At 38.6% G+C, this 14210-nt stretch overlaps 1 protein-coding gene across 2 annotated transcripts in view; it reads right to left on the bottom strand.

Moving 5' to 3' along the window:
• The window catches only part of SI (sucrase-isomaltase), a 52537-nt gene extending 45119 nt beyond the window's left edge, over positions 1-7418 (bottom strand). The window contains exons 1-5 of one of the 2 annotated variants that reach the window (XM_054835900.1): positions 7279-7418; positions 5570-5693; positions 4085-4161; positions 231-351; positions 34-143 (exon numbers count right to left, since the gene is read on the bottom strand). In XM_054835900.1, coding sequence (XP_054691875.1) covers positions 34-143; positions 231-351; positions 4085-4161; positions 5570-5693 — 432 coding nt within the window. In that variant the 5' untranslated portion in view covers positions 7279-7418. The remainder of the gene's footprint in view (positions 1-33; positions 144-230; positions 352-4084; positions 4162-5569; positions 5694-7278) is intronic. The other variant, XM_054835901.1, reaches the window with a different exon arrangement.
• Positions 7419-14210: the final 6792 nt, after the last annotated feature.

Here is a 14210-nt window from a genome sequence, read left to right as displayed (position 1 = left end):
ATGAACCTTAAAACAGCATAGGAAAAGATTAACCTTGAACCGGAAGCGATTTGGTGTCTGATACTCTCCTGTGAGGAGGACGGTGTTGATATCGTTCCCAAAGAGGGAAGGTGATGATAGCCTTGTTAATGTAGTCTCGAATCCTTGGGAAAAAAACACATGTTGCAATGTTTTGTGTTGAATTGGACATCAGCACGTGCATAAATTGGGGAACTGAGCCCACAGCTTACCTGCCTGAGTTGATCTTGTCGACCCATCCACTTTGTACCCATGGTCTGAAGAGAAAAAGCACCAGGGCACACTGGTATCGCTCTGAGGACTCCAGCAGCAGCCACGCAGAGTACAGATGCTCTAATTCAAGGACATGAGGGGCACAAATGAGCTGATTTTACACAAATAAATCCTCTATACTAAAACAGTAAAAATGCACATGGAGTGTATTTTACCCCAAACACCAGAAACCTTAAATAATATTTGAAATCAGATCAACTCCTCTGAAAATCTATCAGGCAAATTCAGTGGCATAGAATGCACTAAATAGAAAGGATATTTTCCTGGATTCAGAGTAGAAACGTGCTTACTAAACATTCATTCTTTCTAAAACTCACAAGATTCACAGGCAAAATGAACATTTAAAAAGAATTATTGAAACATTTGAGCTGTGACAGATGTAGTATAGTCTGACCAAAAATCACACACTGGAGAGGGAGTAAAAGTTATAATTGGCTTAACATCTGGTAAACTTCTGGTTGATAAACATCTATATAAGCATAATTGATCATAATGTATAATATCTATATTTTAATGTAATTTTCCAAGATCAGAAATGTTCAGATTGCTTCTGCAGAATCTCAGATGGAGGGGTTTTTTCCCCCCAAAAAAAATCTCAAGCAAATAAACTTATTGTTTAAAGTATGTATCTCAGCATAGTGGCACCAACCTTCACACTACCCTTCAGTAGTACAATAAGCTGCAGTACCTTTGCTTTGCTGTTAGAAATTAACTTATTCACATGCTGTCTGCGTGAGTTTTATGCTTGAAGATAAGATTTGGGTAATACATCACTAAGTTTCTGCATATTTTCTCACATTAAAAATCCGACTCATTACTTAGGGCAAAGGGCAGTAGTAATACAAGCTTCACTGAGGGCAAAGGGCAGTGTCCATAAGTGATGTCAGGTATCCAAATCCAACATGCAGATCTTTAAACCTTTTCCTCCAGCTGCCAACTAACAGAAGCTGCTTCTTCCTTCACCTGATTGTGGTCAAATGTTTCTGGTGTTTGTGCCATGCTTATTTAAAATATTCTGCAGCTTGAAACAGGTGGAGATGGTCCAAAATCTCTATTGCTGCTGTCCTGAGTGGCACTTGGTTTTGGGTTATAGAGCCCAACCTGACCAGTGCAGATCAAATGCTTTTCTCAGCCTCTGAAGAAAGCAAAGGTAAGCCAGCTCCAGCCCCGAAATCGTGCAAGTACTGAAGTTCATTCATACATAGGGGAATATACTAAATACATAAGAACAGACCTGCTACCTCCATCCTCATCCCTTCCTAGACCAGTGACTATCCCATGCAATGAAGAATAGCTTGAACAACAGATTTTCCTAAAGCCTTGTAGTTCAAGCATCTGTGTTCCAAACTCCATAAGCATGCTTTTCTTTTTCCCCAGCTACTTCTCATGAATACTGGTTGACTATTTTCAGCAGTCACTTTACAGTTCAGTGGTACTCTTCTAGCTAGATCTTATTCTAGTGGATTTGTAAGCTATAGCTCTGCATTTTTGTGGCACATTGAGCTTGCTGCATAAGGAAGTAAATACAGAAGTGTAAGATCAGTTATGCCTGACACAAGGAATGGAGCAGAGTTCATCCAAAGACACTGGAGAGGCTGTTGTAAAAGCTATCATTTAGTGCAAATAAAGATGTGAGCTGATCACAGCCTCTGAGCTATAAAACCAGCACAATAGATACCAATACCTAATAAAGCCAAAGAGAAAATCAAAGCTTAATTAGAAATAATCCTGGATACGCAGAAACAGTTTACACTGCAGTATATACAGCATGAGATGGCTTCTGAACATGGAACTGAGCACCAAGGATTAAAAGAATAGCTTGTCTATGTGCTGAACTAAAATGTTTCCCTTATGTGCACCCAAACAAACCTCTGCCAGCAGGATATTTTGGAAAAAAACCACACAAACCAAACCAAACCAAATACACCCTTCCCCCAAGCTTTCAGAGGTATCAGTCCAATAATGGACTACTACTCTGCTCATAGTAGTTATTTTTTTACTGGTGCATTCTTCTTGTCTAATCAAACGTCATGACAATTTTCCACAGGAGTGAATAGTTAACTATCTACTACCTTTCAGCATGTCTATCTTCGTCAATTCTGTGATTGGTTAATAAATATCTATTTGTTTTCCATACTTTTATCCTCTGCAATCCTACCCATTTTCTGGCTTCATCTAGGACATCTTCAGTGAATAAAGAAACCAAGACAGAAATTAACCTGCTATAAGAGTGTAGGCAAATCACAATATTCCCAGCTTCTGTTTATTCTGAAAACCACTAATGGAAACCACTGCAGAAGAGTTATGTTATTCTAAGCAGGTTCCTGTAGTTTTACAGCTCTGCTGGTTGCTGCATTAGAATTACCGAAAGAAGGACAACCAAAATGCTTCCAGGAAAAAATTTATACAGGAATGAATGGACGCATTGGGGTGGGACTCTGGCTTGTGTCAGGCATGCACAGGATAAAGGTGATCTCTATCTCTAATCCTGTGAAAACTGCTGCCTGTTCTTCACTAAGGGAAGAACAGATTCAGGAATCATTGATTTTACCTCTAATTCCAGAGCAGGTACCCCAATGTTCAAATCTGCATCTGGCCCTACGTTCTGCTGGTATCTATAATTTGATTATTTTTATTTTTTTCTAATCAGTGATGGTAAAAAGCAAGGGCAGACTTACAACAAGGCTTACAGTTGTAACCAAAGCAAAACTATTCCCCTCACTGTATGATGAGTGCAGCACATAATGTGGGGTGACTGGTTCAAAGATAGTAATTAAAGATTAAAGTGATCTGCATGACTGCTCCTACTGTGGTGTGCTTGCTCCTGGGTGGGGTGTGTGTGGGGGGGTGTGTGTGGGGGGGTGTGTGTGTGTGAAGGAACCAAAAGAGTAGAGGAACAGGCTGTGATTTGAGCCTTTATTAACCTGTTTGCCCACAGGACTTTATTGAACTACGTATCATAACAAAAACCATGGTGTGACAGAAGCTTTAACAACTGCCATTTCTGGAATTAGACTGGGAATTTCCTCAGAAATTGAGACAGCTGGGTAATAATTTTTTATACCTCTGTGAATGACATAAACATCATACATCATAACATAGTCACTATTTTTTCTCCTAAGCTGCTCTCCTAAACCAAAGAAAGATGCCATGCATCCACCAGCTTCCATCAGAAAGTGAGAATATCTATCGTAAACATGAACAATAATAATGATAATAAAATAATAACAGCCTTTCAAGACCAACCACAACAAAAATGTTCTGAATGTGAGAGCACCAAAAAAATAAGATGATACTTTTCACTAGTAATCTTAAGTCACAGATTCTTAAGCCAAAAGGTCAAAACTCTGTGGTGTCCCAGATAAGAGATACCACAACTGAGAAAGGAAGACACTGAGATTCAAATTGGTTCTGAAAGGAAACTGTGACTATGTCTTTTGCATCTGGGTAAAGTGCATCTTCACCTGCTATTTCTGAACTATTATAAATGCTAGTACTTGACCATCAGACAAAAAGAAAACGTTCAGGCAAAGTTGTTAAAAGTAAAGAGTGACTTTTTTAACTGGTTCATGTCTGACTAATTTTGTTTCCACCTATCCCAAAACCAAACTGCTGGGGACTACTTTGGCAGTGGTCTTCAACCTTTGACAGCAAACTGCTACAGATGTTCTGTCAATGGGCTGAAACGTGTTATACAGGAGTTACGCTTCCCTGCAAAGTGTTCAGGCAATCACAGATTAAAAAAGGTTGAGAAAACAACTGATATAGTAGAGACAAGTTAAATTTTTCAGACCTTTGTTGCTACTTGATCCGGGATGCAGTCAATTCTCTCTGCTATTAATACATTCGGACATTGTGGTGTATATTCTGCTACGGAAATAAATTAACGGGTTATGATCAAGATTTCCAAAATGTATACTCTAATCATTAATATGGATGCAAATGAGTGTAAACTATTGCTAGTGGGATTTATCACACCTTTGAAAAATTGCATACAACTATTTAAGATAAAGGGTTTTTCTTAAAGGTTTTGAACATATGGGTGACGTTGATAATTTTATTTCTTAAGGTATACATTTATCCAGTTTTCAGTAAGTCCTGTAGCTCAATATGCATTGCTTCTTCTGAAAATACATGCTAAGTTAAATCTGGAAGGACTATTCTTAAATGGTACTGTGCTGCTGCTCTCACAGGTGCTCCTTCCTCTGAAATTCTGTTCTTCCACAGGAGCTTGAATTAGAACATCAGGTAAAAGCACCTTAAATCTCCATTAAGATTCTCCATTGGATTTCAGGTTTGTTGGACTAAATTTAAGGTGACCTCTTGGCACCTTTAGCAGACAAAAGGGTACACAACTGTTGTTTTGTATTTTCCTTTACATATTTTGGAACACTGTATATGTTTGGAACATGAATTGTGACATGTAGAAATCTTGTTTCAGGTGGAGATGCACATAAATACATGGACTCGCCTGTTTGCATTATCTGCGATATACACACTTGTACTTTTTGCCCAGGGAGACTCATACTCATCTTGTGACAGAAATGGGCAGAAAATATGCAGATATTAGTCTGTATGGGTAGTTTTACTAAAAAACCAAAGTGTTTGATTTTTATAAGAAATTATTTTTATTTTACTGCCATTTTCACCTCCAAGCTTTTTGCTTTACCTCCATGTGTAAATGGGATTACTCACACAAAATGGAACCGTAGGTAAAGCAGGGTGCTCTGTGTCACATTCCTGTAAGACCAGTGGTTTCTAATGTACCAATACATTAGCAGGAAACACTATAGGTTTTTATGGTTATAATGTATATTCCACACAATTAGGCTCCTCCCACATAGTCTTCCTGAACCCTTTTCTTTTTTTCAGTGCTATCTTTTTTTATATTCAAATATTTTGAAATCATATCAGTTCTATGTTTATAAAACAAGTCCAGTCTTGGGAGGAAGGGATAAAAGTTTTTTTCATGCCAATAAATTCTGAATCGTGCTATTTATTATGTTAATGACTGGTAACTTTACTCATATTATCTGTAGGAAAGATTGATCATGATTCACCTTTGGGTAATGATAAGAACATATAGTAATAGTGGGGGGTTTTTTTTATATCATGTGAATGTCCACATTCTTGAAAAGTCTAAATCTGTGACAGAAATTATGGCAATGGTTAGGTCCAGAAGCTCTGTGGCATTTACAATAGTCTCAGCAAGAAGAGATGACGAGTTATCACTTAAGGTTTTTGCTCTGGTCTGACAGCAGCAATGGGAAATACTTACCTGTAGTTTTGACTCCGGATTGTCCTGATGCTAAAAGCCCAATGAGGATACAGGCTACGATCACCACCAGGCAGAAGAGGACAATCAAGGTGATTTCCAGCCCACTGAACTTCCTCTTGCCCATCTAGACCCAGAGAAACACCGTTGGTATAAAGAAAACAGAAGGAACAGCTATGAAAACTCTATAAATCACATTACTAATTTAATAAATTAACAAAATTTATAAATGAATCAGGTTTTAAACCATGTTCCCTAATCCCAGGGTTTAAATAAAACATTCCTTAAGGACTACATGAAATAAATCTCCAATTCAGGATAATTCACACAGTGCAGATTACTGCATTATTACACTAGTGGGCAATCACTGAGAAATGTATTTTGTTCCCTGCAAACCATATTAGACACAAAACACAATTTTCTCCTGAGATTAACTATGGAGGTTTTTATATTTCTGAAATTCCTGAAACAGAAAACCAACAAAATTAACTTTTTTTTTTTCCCCACCAGTTTTCTTTCCTTCTTTAGAACAAACATAAACTATAAAGGAAGATGTTGATTTGTTAAAAATGTACTTGACAAAGCCTCTAATGAGCTCTGATAGCATGCTCGTGACACATGGGAAAGGCCAGACATAGGTAACACGGTAAGTTACTTATTTGTAAAGTGGATGAACATGCCACATGTATAATCCCATGGGGTTTCACAGGGGCTGCAGTTCAGTGAAAAGAGAAGAAACTGCACACTAGTTGCTACTGAAATCACAACTGGAATGAGGGTGAGTACATAGGTGGAGTCAGTGCCTTAAAAGTCTGTGCAAAACTTGTGTTTTTCCCAGTATTGCTTTTTTGTGAGGCACAGTGGAACAAGGCGTGCTGCGCCAAGGGGGCTGTGCTGGCTGCAGAGCCGGCTGCTCAGCCCCGTGCGAAGAACAACACTGTGCCATTAACGTTGAACTGCGCACCAGCAGTAAAACTAATTAAAACTGATCTCCAGCATCCAGATCAATAGACATTGGCAGCAGCTGCTGCATTTAACATTTGGTTAAGGACATTTAACCTTCTAAAACAGCCTTAAATACAGAGAAACTGGTTCTTTTTAGTCAAAGCAAGAAGGTGTGGGAATACACGCGCGTTGCACTGGCATATCCAAACACATTCACGTGTTTTAGGGATGACCCAAAGGAACGAAAAACACTTTAGAAGAAGCTTTTGTTTGTGCAAAAGAACAGTTTAAGTCTATTGTATATTCTTGCCTCCCATTTCTTCCAAGTATAACCTATCACCCCACCTGCACCCCTGTTCACAGAAACCCCACAGCCACAGGGAAGAACAACAAGGAAAAGCAATACCGGCCCATCAACAGTCCCCACAAGAGTAAAGCCAGTACTTTGGTCACTAAGTGATTTTCAGTGTGGTGATTCCTAAAGAAGCTTTTATAATTAGCATAGTGCTACTCATAATTTTGCCATTCATATCAAAACATGTAGCCATTCTTAATATGACAATTATTTTTACTCCCCTGGGGAATGTTGTATTTAAAGCCTGCAACTACACTGTATATTGAAAAGCGTACATTTTAAGGCCTGTTCCTTGCAATGAGGAAACGATACACCAGCAGTGCCTCTCCTGAGTTCCCTTTAACATTGCCTGAATACATGTTGACTAGCAGCCTTAAATCATAACTCGGATGCAATAGAAGGAATGACATACCTTAAAGCCCCTCTGCTTCCTTCATCTGCTGCTCTTGATTATAAAGCCCAACATCAAACCCGATGCTTTATGCTTTGCTGTTATCACTTCGTTGCATTGTTTGCTCACCGACCTACCAATGGCAGGTACATACATAATTGCAGGCAGATTGCAGAAACTCTTTGGACTAAACATAGTTACTGTGATTATTGCAGCCAAGGAATGGCTGGTTAATTAATAATATTTTGGTTCAATATGATGCATCAGGCTCTGCAAATGAGAGAAAAGCAGCAATAAAACGCCAGTAAGCTTATCCATGTTGCATGACTAAAGAGCTTTTATTATCTTCTTTTTCTATATCTTTGTTACTAGAACCTTCATGGAACTTTCTCATTCTTTGTCTATCATTTCTGCTTTAAGCACCACCAGAAGTTATTAAATGTTCCCAAATGAGGCAAAGAGCTATTAAAATAGTTGCAGGAGATAATTGAATTTATGATCATTAAAATGTTTTTTAGGAATGAGCTATAAAGTATTAATTTTAATGTTAATATAAACAGATTTCATGGGATACTACCAATAAATGTCAAAAGCAGAAGAAAAAGATGAAAGACTAACATGGAAAAGAATTTATAGGGAAGAAGCTTCAATCATAATCTTAATATGAGACTTTCATATGTAACTGGGTTTTGTCTTTTTCTCACAACAGATACATAGAATCTTAACATTAAATCTTCATTTTCCAAAGGAAAGCTTTCAATCCATACTATTAAAGTATTTACAAGTTATTTGTCAGTAACCTAGAAATGGCTGAGAAGTGCCATTTGTATTTTTTGAACTGTTGACAAATTTATTCAATGTCTTGAATATCTCACTGCCCACTGTGAAGTGCAGGAATGAGATGTGTCCTCTCTTATCACAAAGGGAATGGTCCTCTTGTCCTTAGTCAGCACTCAAAAGAAAGAAAATCAATTGTACATATAGAGCACTGGGGCTCTCCTGTAACCATCCATCTTTACACAAATCAATGCCACCACTCTCAATGATTCTGTTTTTGAAATGCAGCCTGTTATTTAGCTATCGCACCCTCTCCATTTCATTGTAACATCATGCATATCTGCATGCGTGCAAGTAAGCTCTGGAAATGTAATTCTAACATCCCTCTTGATATTGCTAATATGCTGCTTTCTGAGCGCGTATTCAGAAATAATGGTTTCACACGGATTATGAAGATATCAATGGTTTGGGAGGCCTAGGGGTTTTGTTTGATGTTTTCCAAGTTTTATATCTTCCTTTAACTGTTCCAGGAAAGCACTCAGTCCGGAAAGCATATGGCAATGTGTTTCATTTAAACATGTCTGCAATCACCCTGCCATCAATATAACCATTTGCTTAAGTGCTTTCCTGAGTTCATGGTGCTACAAACTTATATTATCAATCACCTAGTGAACATTTTCTATGCAACTTGAGGGTGTAAAAGCTCTGAACAAAAAGGTCTCACAAGAGGGTTAACCAGCAGGTTTCCTAGCTGAGTATATTTTCATTAGTCTACAAAAGATGTCAACAACAGGGCTTTCAGGTCAAGAGTGATATTGAACTCCAAGAAGCAGGAACGGGGAAGGCTCTTCAGACAGGGACACTGAGAGACCATAAAGACAACCAAGAATTCTATTAAATCAAGAGCTGGAACAGCATGGTGTCTGCTGTGTCCTGATTTAGTTTCCAGAAATTAAGAGCTGATTTGTTTCTGACAGCTGGTCAGCAGAATTACTAGAAGTCCAGGAGTGTAGGCTAGACTGTAGAGAACAGTGTAGGAAAACAAGCTGGGAAATTAGGTACTGTTAAAAATGCAGTCATTTAAAAAGAGACTTTTATCTCTTAATTTTTACCAGGTCCATTTTTAATTAAATCACATACAACTTGAAAAACTTGCTACCTGGTTATAGTTAGCTCCTTGGTTGTATTCATTCAGAGCGTTGTGCTAATAATTGAGTTTTTAGCTAAGGGACTATGTTAGGAAAAAGAAATCGCTTATGCTTTTTCTACGGTTTCATGAGATTTGTTTTTTCACTGTTTCGGTATTAAACATTTACTTTAAGTTACAGTTTGGAGCCCTTAATTCCTGCAAGAAGCGGCTTGCAGATTACCAGTTCAGTCAGGAACATAATCATTAACCATCATAGAAGGACATCTATCACAGATCCAACGGAAGCACACTGCTGTACTCCCCACATGTGATGTTTGCATGGTTGAAACCACTCTGCAAAGTTCAGCAAATTGGGAGCTCTTCAGCACAGCTATGGTCATATCCAAGGAAGGAGGAAGGCTGAGCAGTTTTTAGAGGCAGCCATGGAGAACTCTGAGCTCAAAGACTCATCCCTCAAGCCTGAGAAAAATAAACCATCTTGATTTACCTTCTGCAAATGACAAGGCAGCTGCCAACTGAGGTCTCCTCCTTCTCTGAAATACTAGATGCAGCCCTTGCTCCTTCAGAAGAAGAAGGAGATATTAGCCCTTATCTCCTTTCTGTGTACTGAAGTGCAAGTGATTGTTCAGTACAAAGAGCCATAGGTCTGCACTCCACTCCCAGGTCAGCTACTCATTAGCAGATTGTCAGCTGCCAATCATCACACACCCATCATCTGCTTGCTTCATGATTTTTACATATGGGTAATGAAGATGAAAATAGTTCTATGAATGCTTCTAAAGTCTTTAGATGAAAGGCACTGTGTGAAAGCAGAATAATGGCCTTACCAAGACACAACCTGAGACAAAACCAGGCAAAGCTTCAGTGAGAGCTGTGAGAAGATTCTGCTTTAATGACTTATATAGTTCAGATCTGAACAGATTTGCATTACTCTGGGGTGAACAGAATATTGCAGGGCCTCAACGCAACAGATATGTCACTGTGAGGTCACATTAAACGAGTTATGGTTTGATTAGCGACATATAGAGCTTTTTACCTAGAGAACAGAAGAAGGTTCAGCCTCTCCAAGGAGTCACTGGGTTGTTGTCCCACGGAGCCTTACAGTCCCTGAAGTTTCTGGCTGCTATGCCCTGCTGAACAAATGTCTCGTGGTCTCTGACCTGAGGTGCTGGTCCCCAGTCACCTGCTCTGGTAGAAGTTCATGGCTTCCCTGACTCAGGCTCCTCTCCCAGCTATGTGGACAGAGAGACCATACACAAGTCCCTCCCTGGCAGTACAGGCACAGTTGTACTACAGGTTATATCTAAATATATCTGAATAGATCTGAACATTACCGACCCTGCATAGATTGGGTAATAACTTACTTTTCCTAAGACAAAACAAATATCATAGTTGGGCAAAAGTTAATAATTGGGTCAAATCAACATTTTGGTGAGAGTCTCAGATTCTACGTGATACGATTGAGCAGGTGGGTTGGCAGGAGACCCAGTCTGCTCCTGCTGTAGCTCTGCTGCTGTAAGTCAGTATATATTGGTGATGAATTTGCTCCCAAGAATTTCAGGACATGTTGAAAAACTAATGAGGCAGACGCGCGCAAGCAGAAAAACCAGTCCAAATTCAGCACAGCTCTTAGAGGGCTCCTGGGAACACCTTGATAAAATTCCACCATCAAAAATCATGCAAATTGCATGGATGCTACTCCCGCCCCCCAAATCTTCCTCTTTGACAATGAAATCACAGAAGACTTGTTACAGAGTTCAACTAAAAGAAAAAAAAAAAAAACACACTTCAAAAAAATAGAAGCACAGGTCCTCTTCATATTGAAAAAGGTCAGGTTTTAGAAATTCCATTAGAACAATCCCAGCCCATAGAGAGAGCTAAGAGAAACTATAATTTTAATTTTTTTTCCCCCATTCTTATATTCATCTGGAGAGAAGACTGGGTACTTTACATAAACAGTGAATAAAATACACAGTGCTGAAGCAGAAGTTGGAGACGAGGACTCTAATTTGAAGAGTATCTTAGCCTTTCAGCTGAAGTCATTGCATGTTCTCTCCGGCTTGATCAGCATTGAATTATTAAACTACCTTGGCACTACTAAACAGGAGCAAAGGAAAAATTAGGTTGGTGCCTCTTCCCCTTTATTTTTTATAGATTGTACCTTATTTTCTTTATCACATGAGTAAATGGAAACCTGGATAAAGTCCTCAGACTTTTGCAGAACACCACCAAGTAACGTAAGGTGTGATGAGTTTGGTGGAATTCAACATGAAGAAGGTTCTGCACACACCTTAACCAGTTCTTCAGCACTCTCCAAGACTGCAGTGAACATCTGGAATGAGCAATGTGGTTCACAGAACAGCTTCGTCCACTGCACCACCACCCTCCAGGGCTCTACCAGCACCTGTGAGCTCGGTAGGAAGATGGACTGCGAAGAAAACACCTTCAGAAAGTTCATTAATGGCTATAACAAAGTAGATCTTGCCACACCATAGGTATCTTTTTCCTCTTTTAAGCATCAATAACCAATGTTCAGAATAGAGCTTTGAAAACCAGGGTGAGGCAGCTTTGTTATGGAAATTTCTGGACAGAAGCCTTACCAGAGCTCCCTGGAATTGCAGCTCCAAATCTGAGCATGAAGGCACACTGTTGTTCAGTTTTGCAACATGTTATAGACTGCTGAAAAGGACACAGAAGAATCCTATGTTTAGGAAAAAAACCCAACAAACAAAACCCAAAACAAGTATGAATCAATTTTAAGGAGAAGCTGAGCAAGAAAACTCCTCATGAAAAAATAAGACTAAAAAATACATATCTGCCCTGGATTCTCCTTCAGACACCAAAGTGAGATTAATCCAAATCTGGCCAAGCAAGACAAAGAACTGGGAAAGCTTCACAAATTCATTGCAAATACTTTTTAACCCCAAAGAGACTCTGGAGAGAATGAATTTGAATTCATTCAAAGTTGTCTCATTTTCCCAAAGCACCTCATAGTTCCAGACCAGATATTGTGAGCTTGGTCTCAGACAAATGTAATTTTCGTTTTATAGCAACTGACAGCCAAAAGATTTTTATTTTGTTTAGTAACCAGATACAGAAATAACATCAATTGAATAATTTCATTGTCATGGAAAAGTAGAATGTTTGAAGTTCATTTTCAAAGTATGTGTAGTTCATCTAAAAGAAATGCAGTTTTGTAGATAAATAGGTTTCTGTATGTCTAAACTATGGCCTTTATCCTCATTCGAATTTTGAGCCAACACAGAGGAGGTAATGAACATAGTCCAAAATTGTATCCCAGTGTTATTTATGAATTATTAGGTCAAATTAGAGACCAGTTCAAGCCATGATAGTTCATTACAAAGATATGAATTCCAACTGAACATACACTGTATAGAAAGAAGAAATTTTGCAGCTTTTAGTGTAAATGAGGAAATTACTTGTTGTGAATCTCTAAAATATTGCAATCATTACTAAAAGTCTTACTGTAGTTAGTGCAGTACATATTCCTCAGGTGTTTGTGATGATCAGTTGTTAAGACCTGAAATCAGAGCAAAAATGTTATAACAAAGCTTCTAAAAAAGCCCGAAATCTCTCATTCTTTTTTTATAGCTAGTGAACACAAAATGCAGAAACTGAGGTGTCTGATATAGAAGGAACAAGTGTCATGATAGTTTGAACCATAATCATGAATATAAATCACTTGATTATGTCTGTAAATTAATAACTGCTGTTCTTCAAGATAGTAAGTGGTAGGTCTTAGTAGAGCCAAATTGCCAATATTTATTATCTGTCCTTTCAGCTGAGAAAGGAATTACAAGATTGCTTGAAAAAAATATTTTTTCTTTGGCCATTCATGCATCAAGATGTGGAAATATCAAAATGTGTTTGACAGCGTTACTTGCTCAAAATCTATTGTATGCTTTTTTGTTTTCTGAGCTGTAATGAGATAGCATTAGGGATATTAAAAAATGTAAAGTGTCCTACAACCGAGTGATTTGAACTTGTCATTTGTAGCTGACAATGTTAACTTTAGGATAGACTTCACTGCCTATAAAAGGAGAATTAATATTTGCTTCCAGCTAATTGCTAACTCCTGATAGTACATAAAGTTCAAAAGTATACCACCAGTAACTCTCAGCTGCATCCTCACAGCTTGCTCTGCCATCTCAAGGATGCTCCAAAGGGGATAGCATTGTCCATGCCCTTAAGGAAGCTTTGGGCTGCTGCAGCACATTCACACTGAAGCCTACTGAGGACTTTTGCAGGTCTATGAGGTTTAACAGCTGCTTCTGTGCCACCTGCCACCCCCACCCCCCCTTAAATTTCTTCATATCTCCCCTCCTTCACCTTGACGTTCCTGAGAGTCAGACAGTCTCTTTAGCAGCGACCTTGATCTTCCTGCTCTGCTCTGGGCAATGTGCAGAGCACGGAAAGGCATTCTTGATTTGCAGTTTGGTGAAAACACCCATCATAGCAAAGCTGAAAAAAACCCTAAACAAACAGAGAGAAGTTTAATTCATTAGTACTTATTCCTCCTCAAATATCTGAATTCACAGTTTGAGTCAGCTAGCAAAATTATTTTAATGGAGCTCGGATGCTATTTCAAGAAGTGCTGACTTTTCAGAAGATGAAGGCATTATTGAAGGGTGGAACTTGGCAGCGTGTTAAGTCTGAATTGTTCACAAGGCATGTCGTAAGCTGACAGACCAAGCCCACTGCAGGTGCTTGTTCTGGAGTCTTATTGCTTGGAACAGCTGTTTTAATCTCAAGTCTTCATTCGCTCAAGTTCTTCAGCCTTATGTGATTTTTTTTTTTTTTGGGTGTTCCTCCCTATCTGAAATGTACCAGCAGAAAGGAATTATCACTTCTGCTAGCAGATCTAGAGACATAAAAGACATTTTCTGAACATGGACACATCAAGGTTAACATTCAACTTACAGTTCATTGCTCTGAGGAAAAAATGTGTATTGCTTCATATGAAACCTAATTGGTGCAAAATTGAAGAACTGGTTTCGGAAAACAA

This window comes from Grus americana, chromosome 9, assembly GCF_028858705.1.
Source record: "Grus americana isolate bGruAme1 chromosome 9, bGruAme1.mat, whole genome shotgun sequence".
NCBI lineage: Eukaryota > Metazoa > Chordata > Aves > Gruiformes > Gruidae > Grus > Grus americana.
The sequence above is the reverse complement of the archived record's forward strand: the minus strand, read 5'-3'. Positions and strand labels throughout refer to the sequence as shown.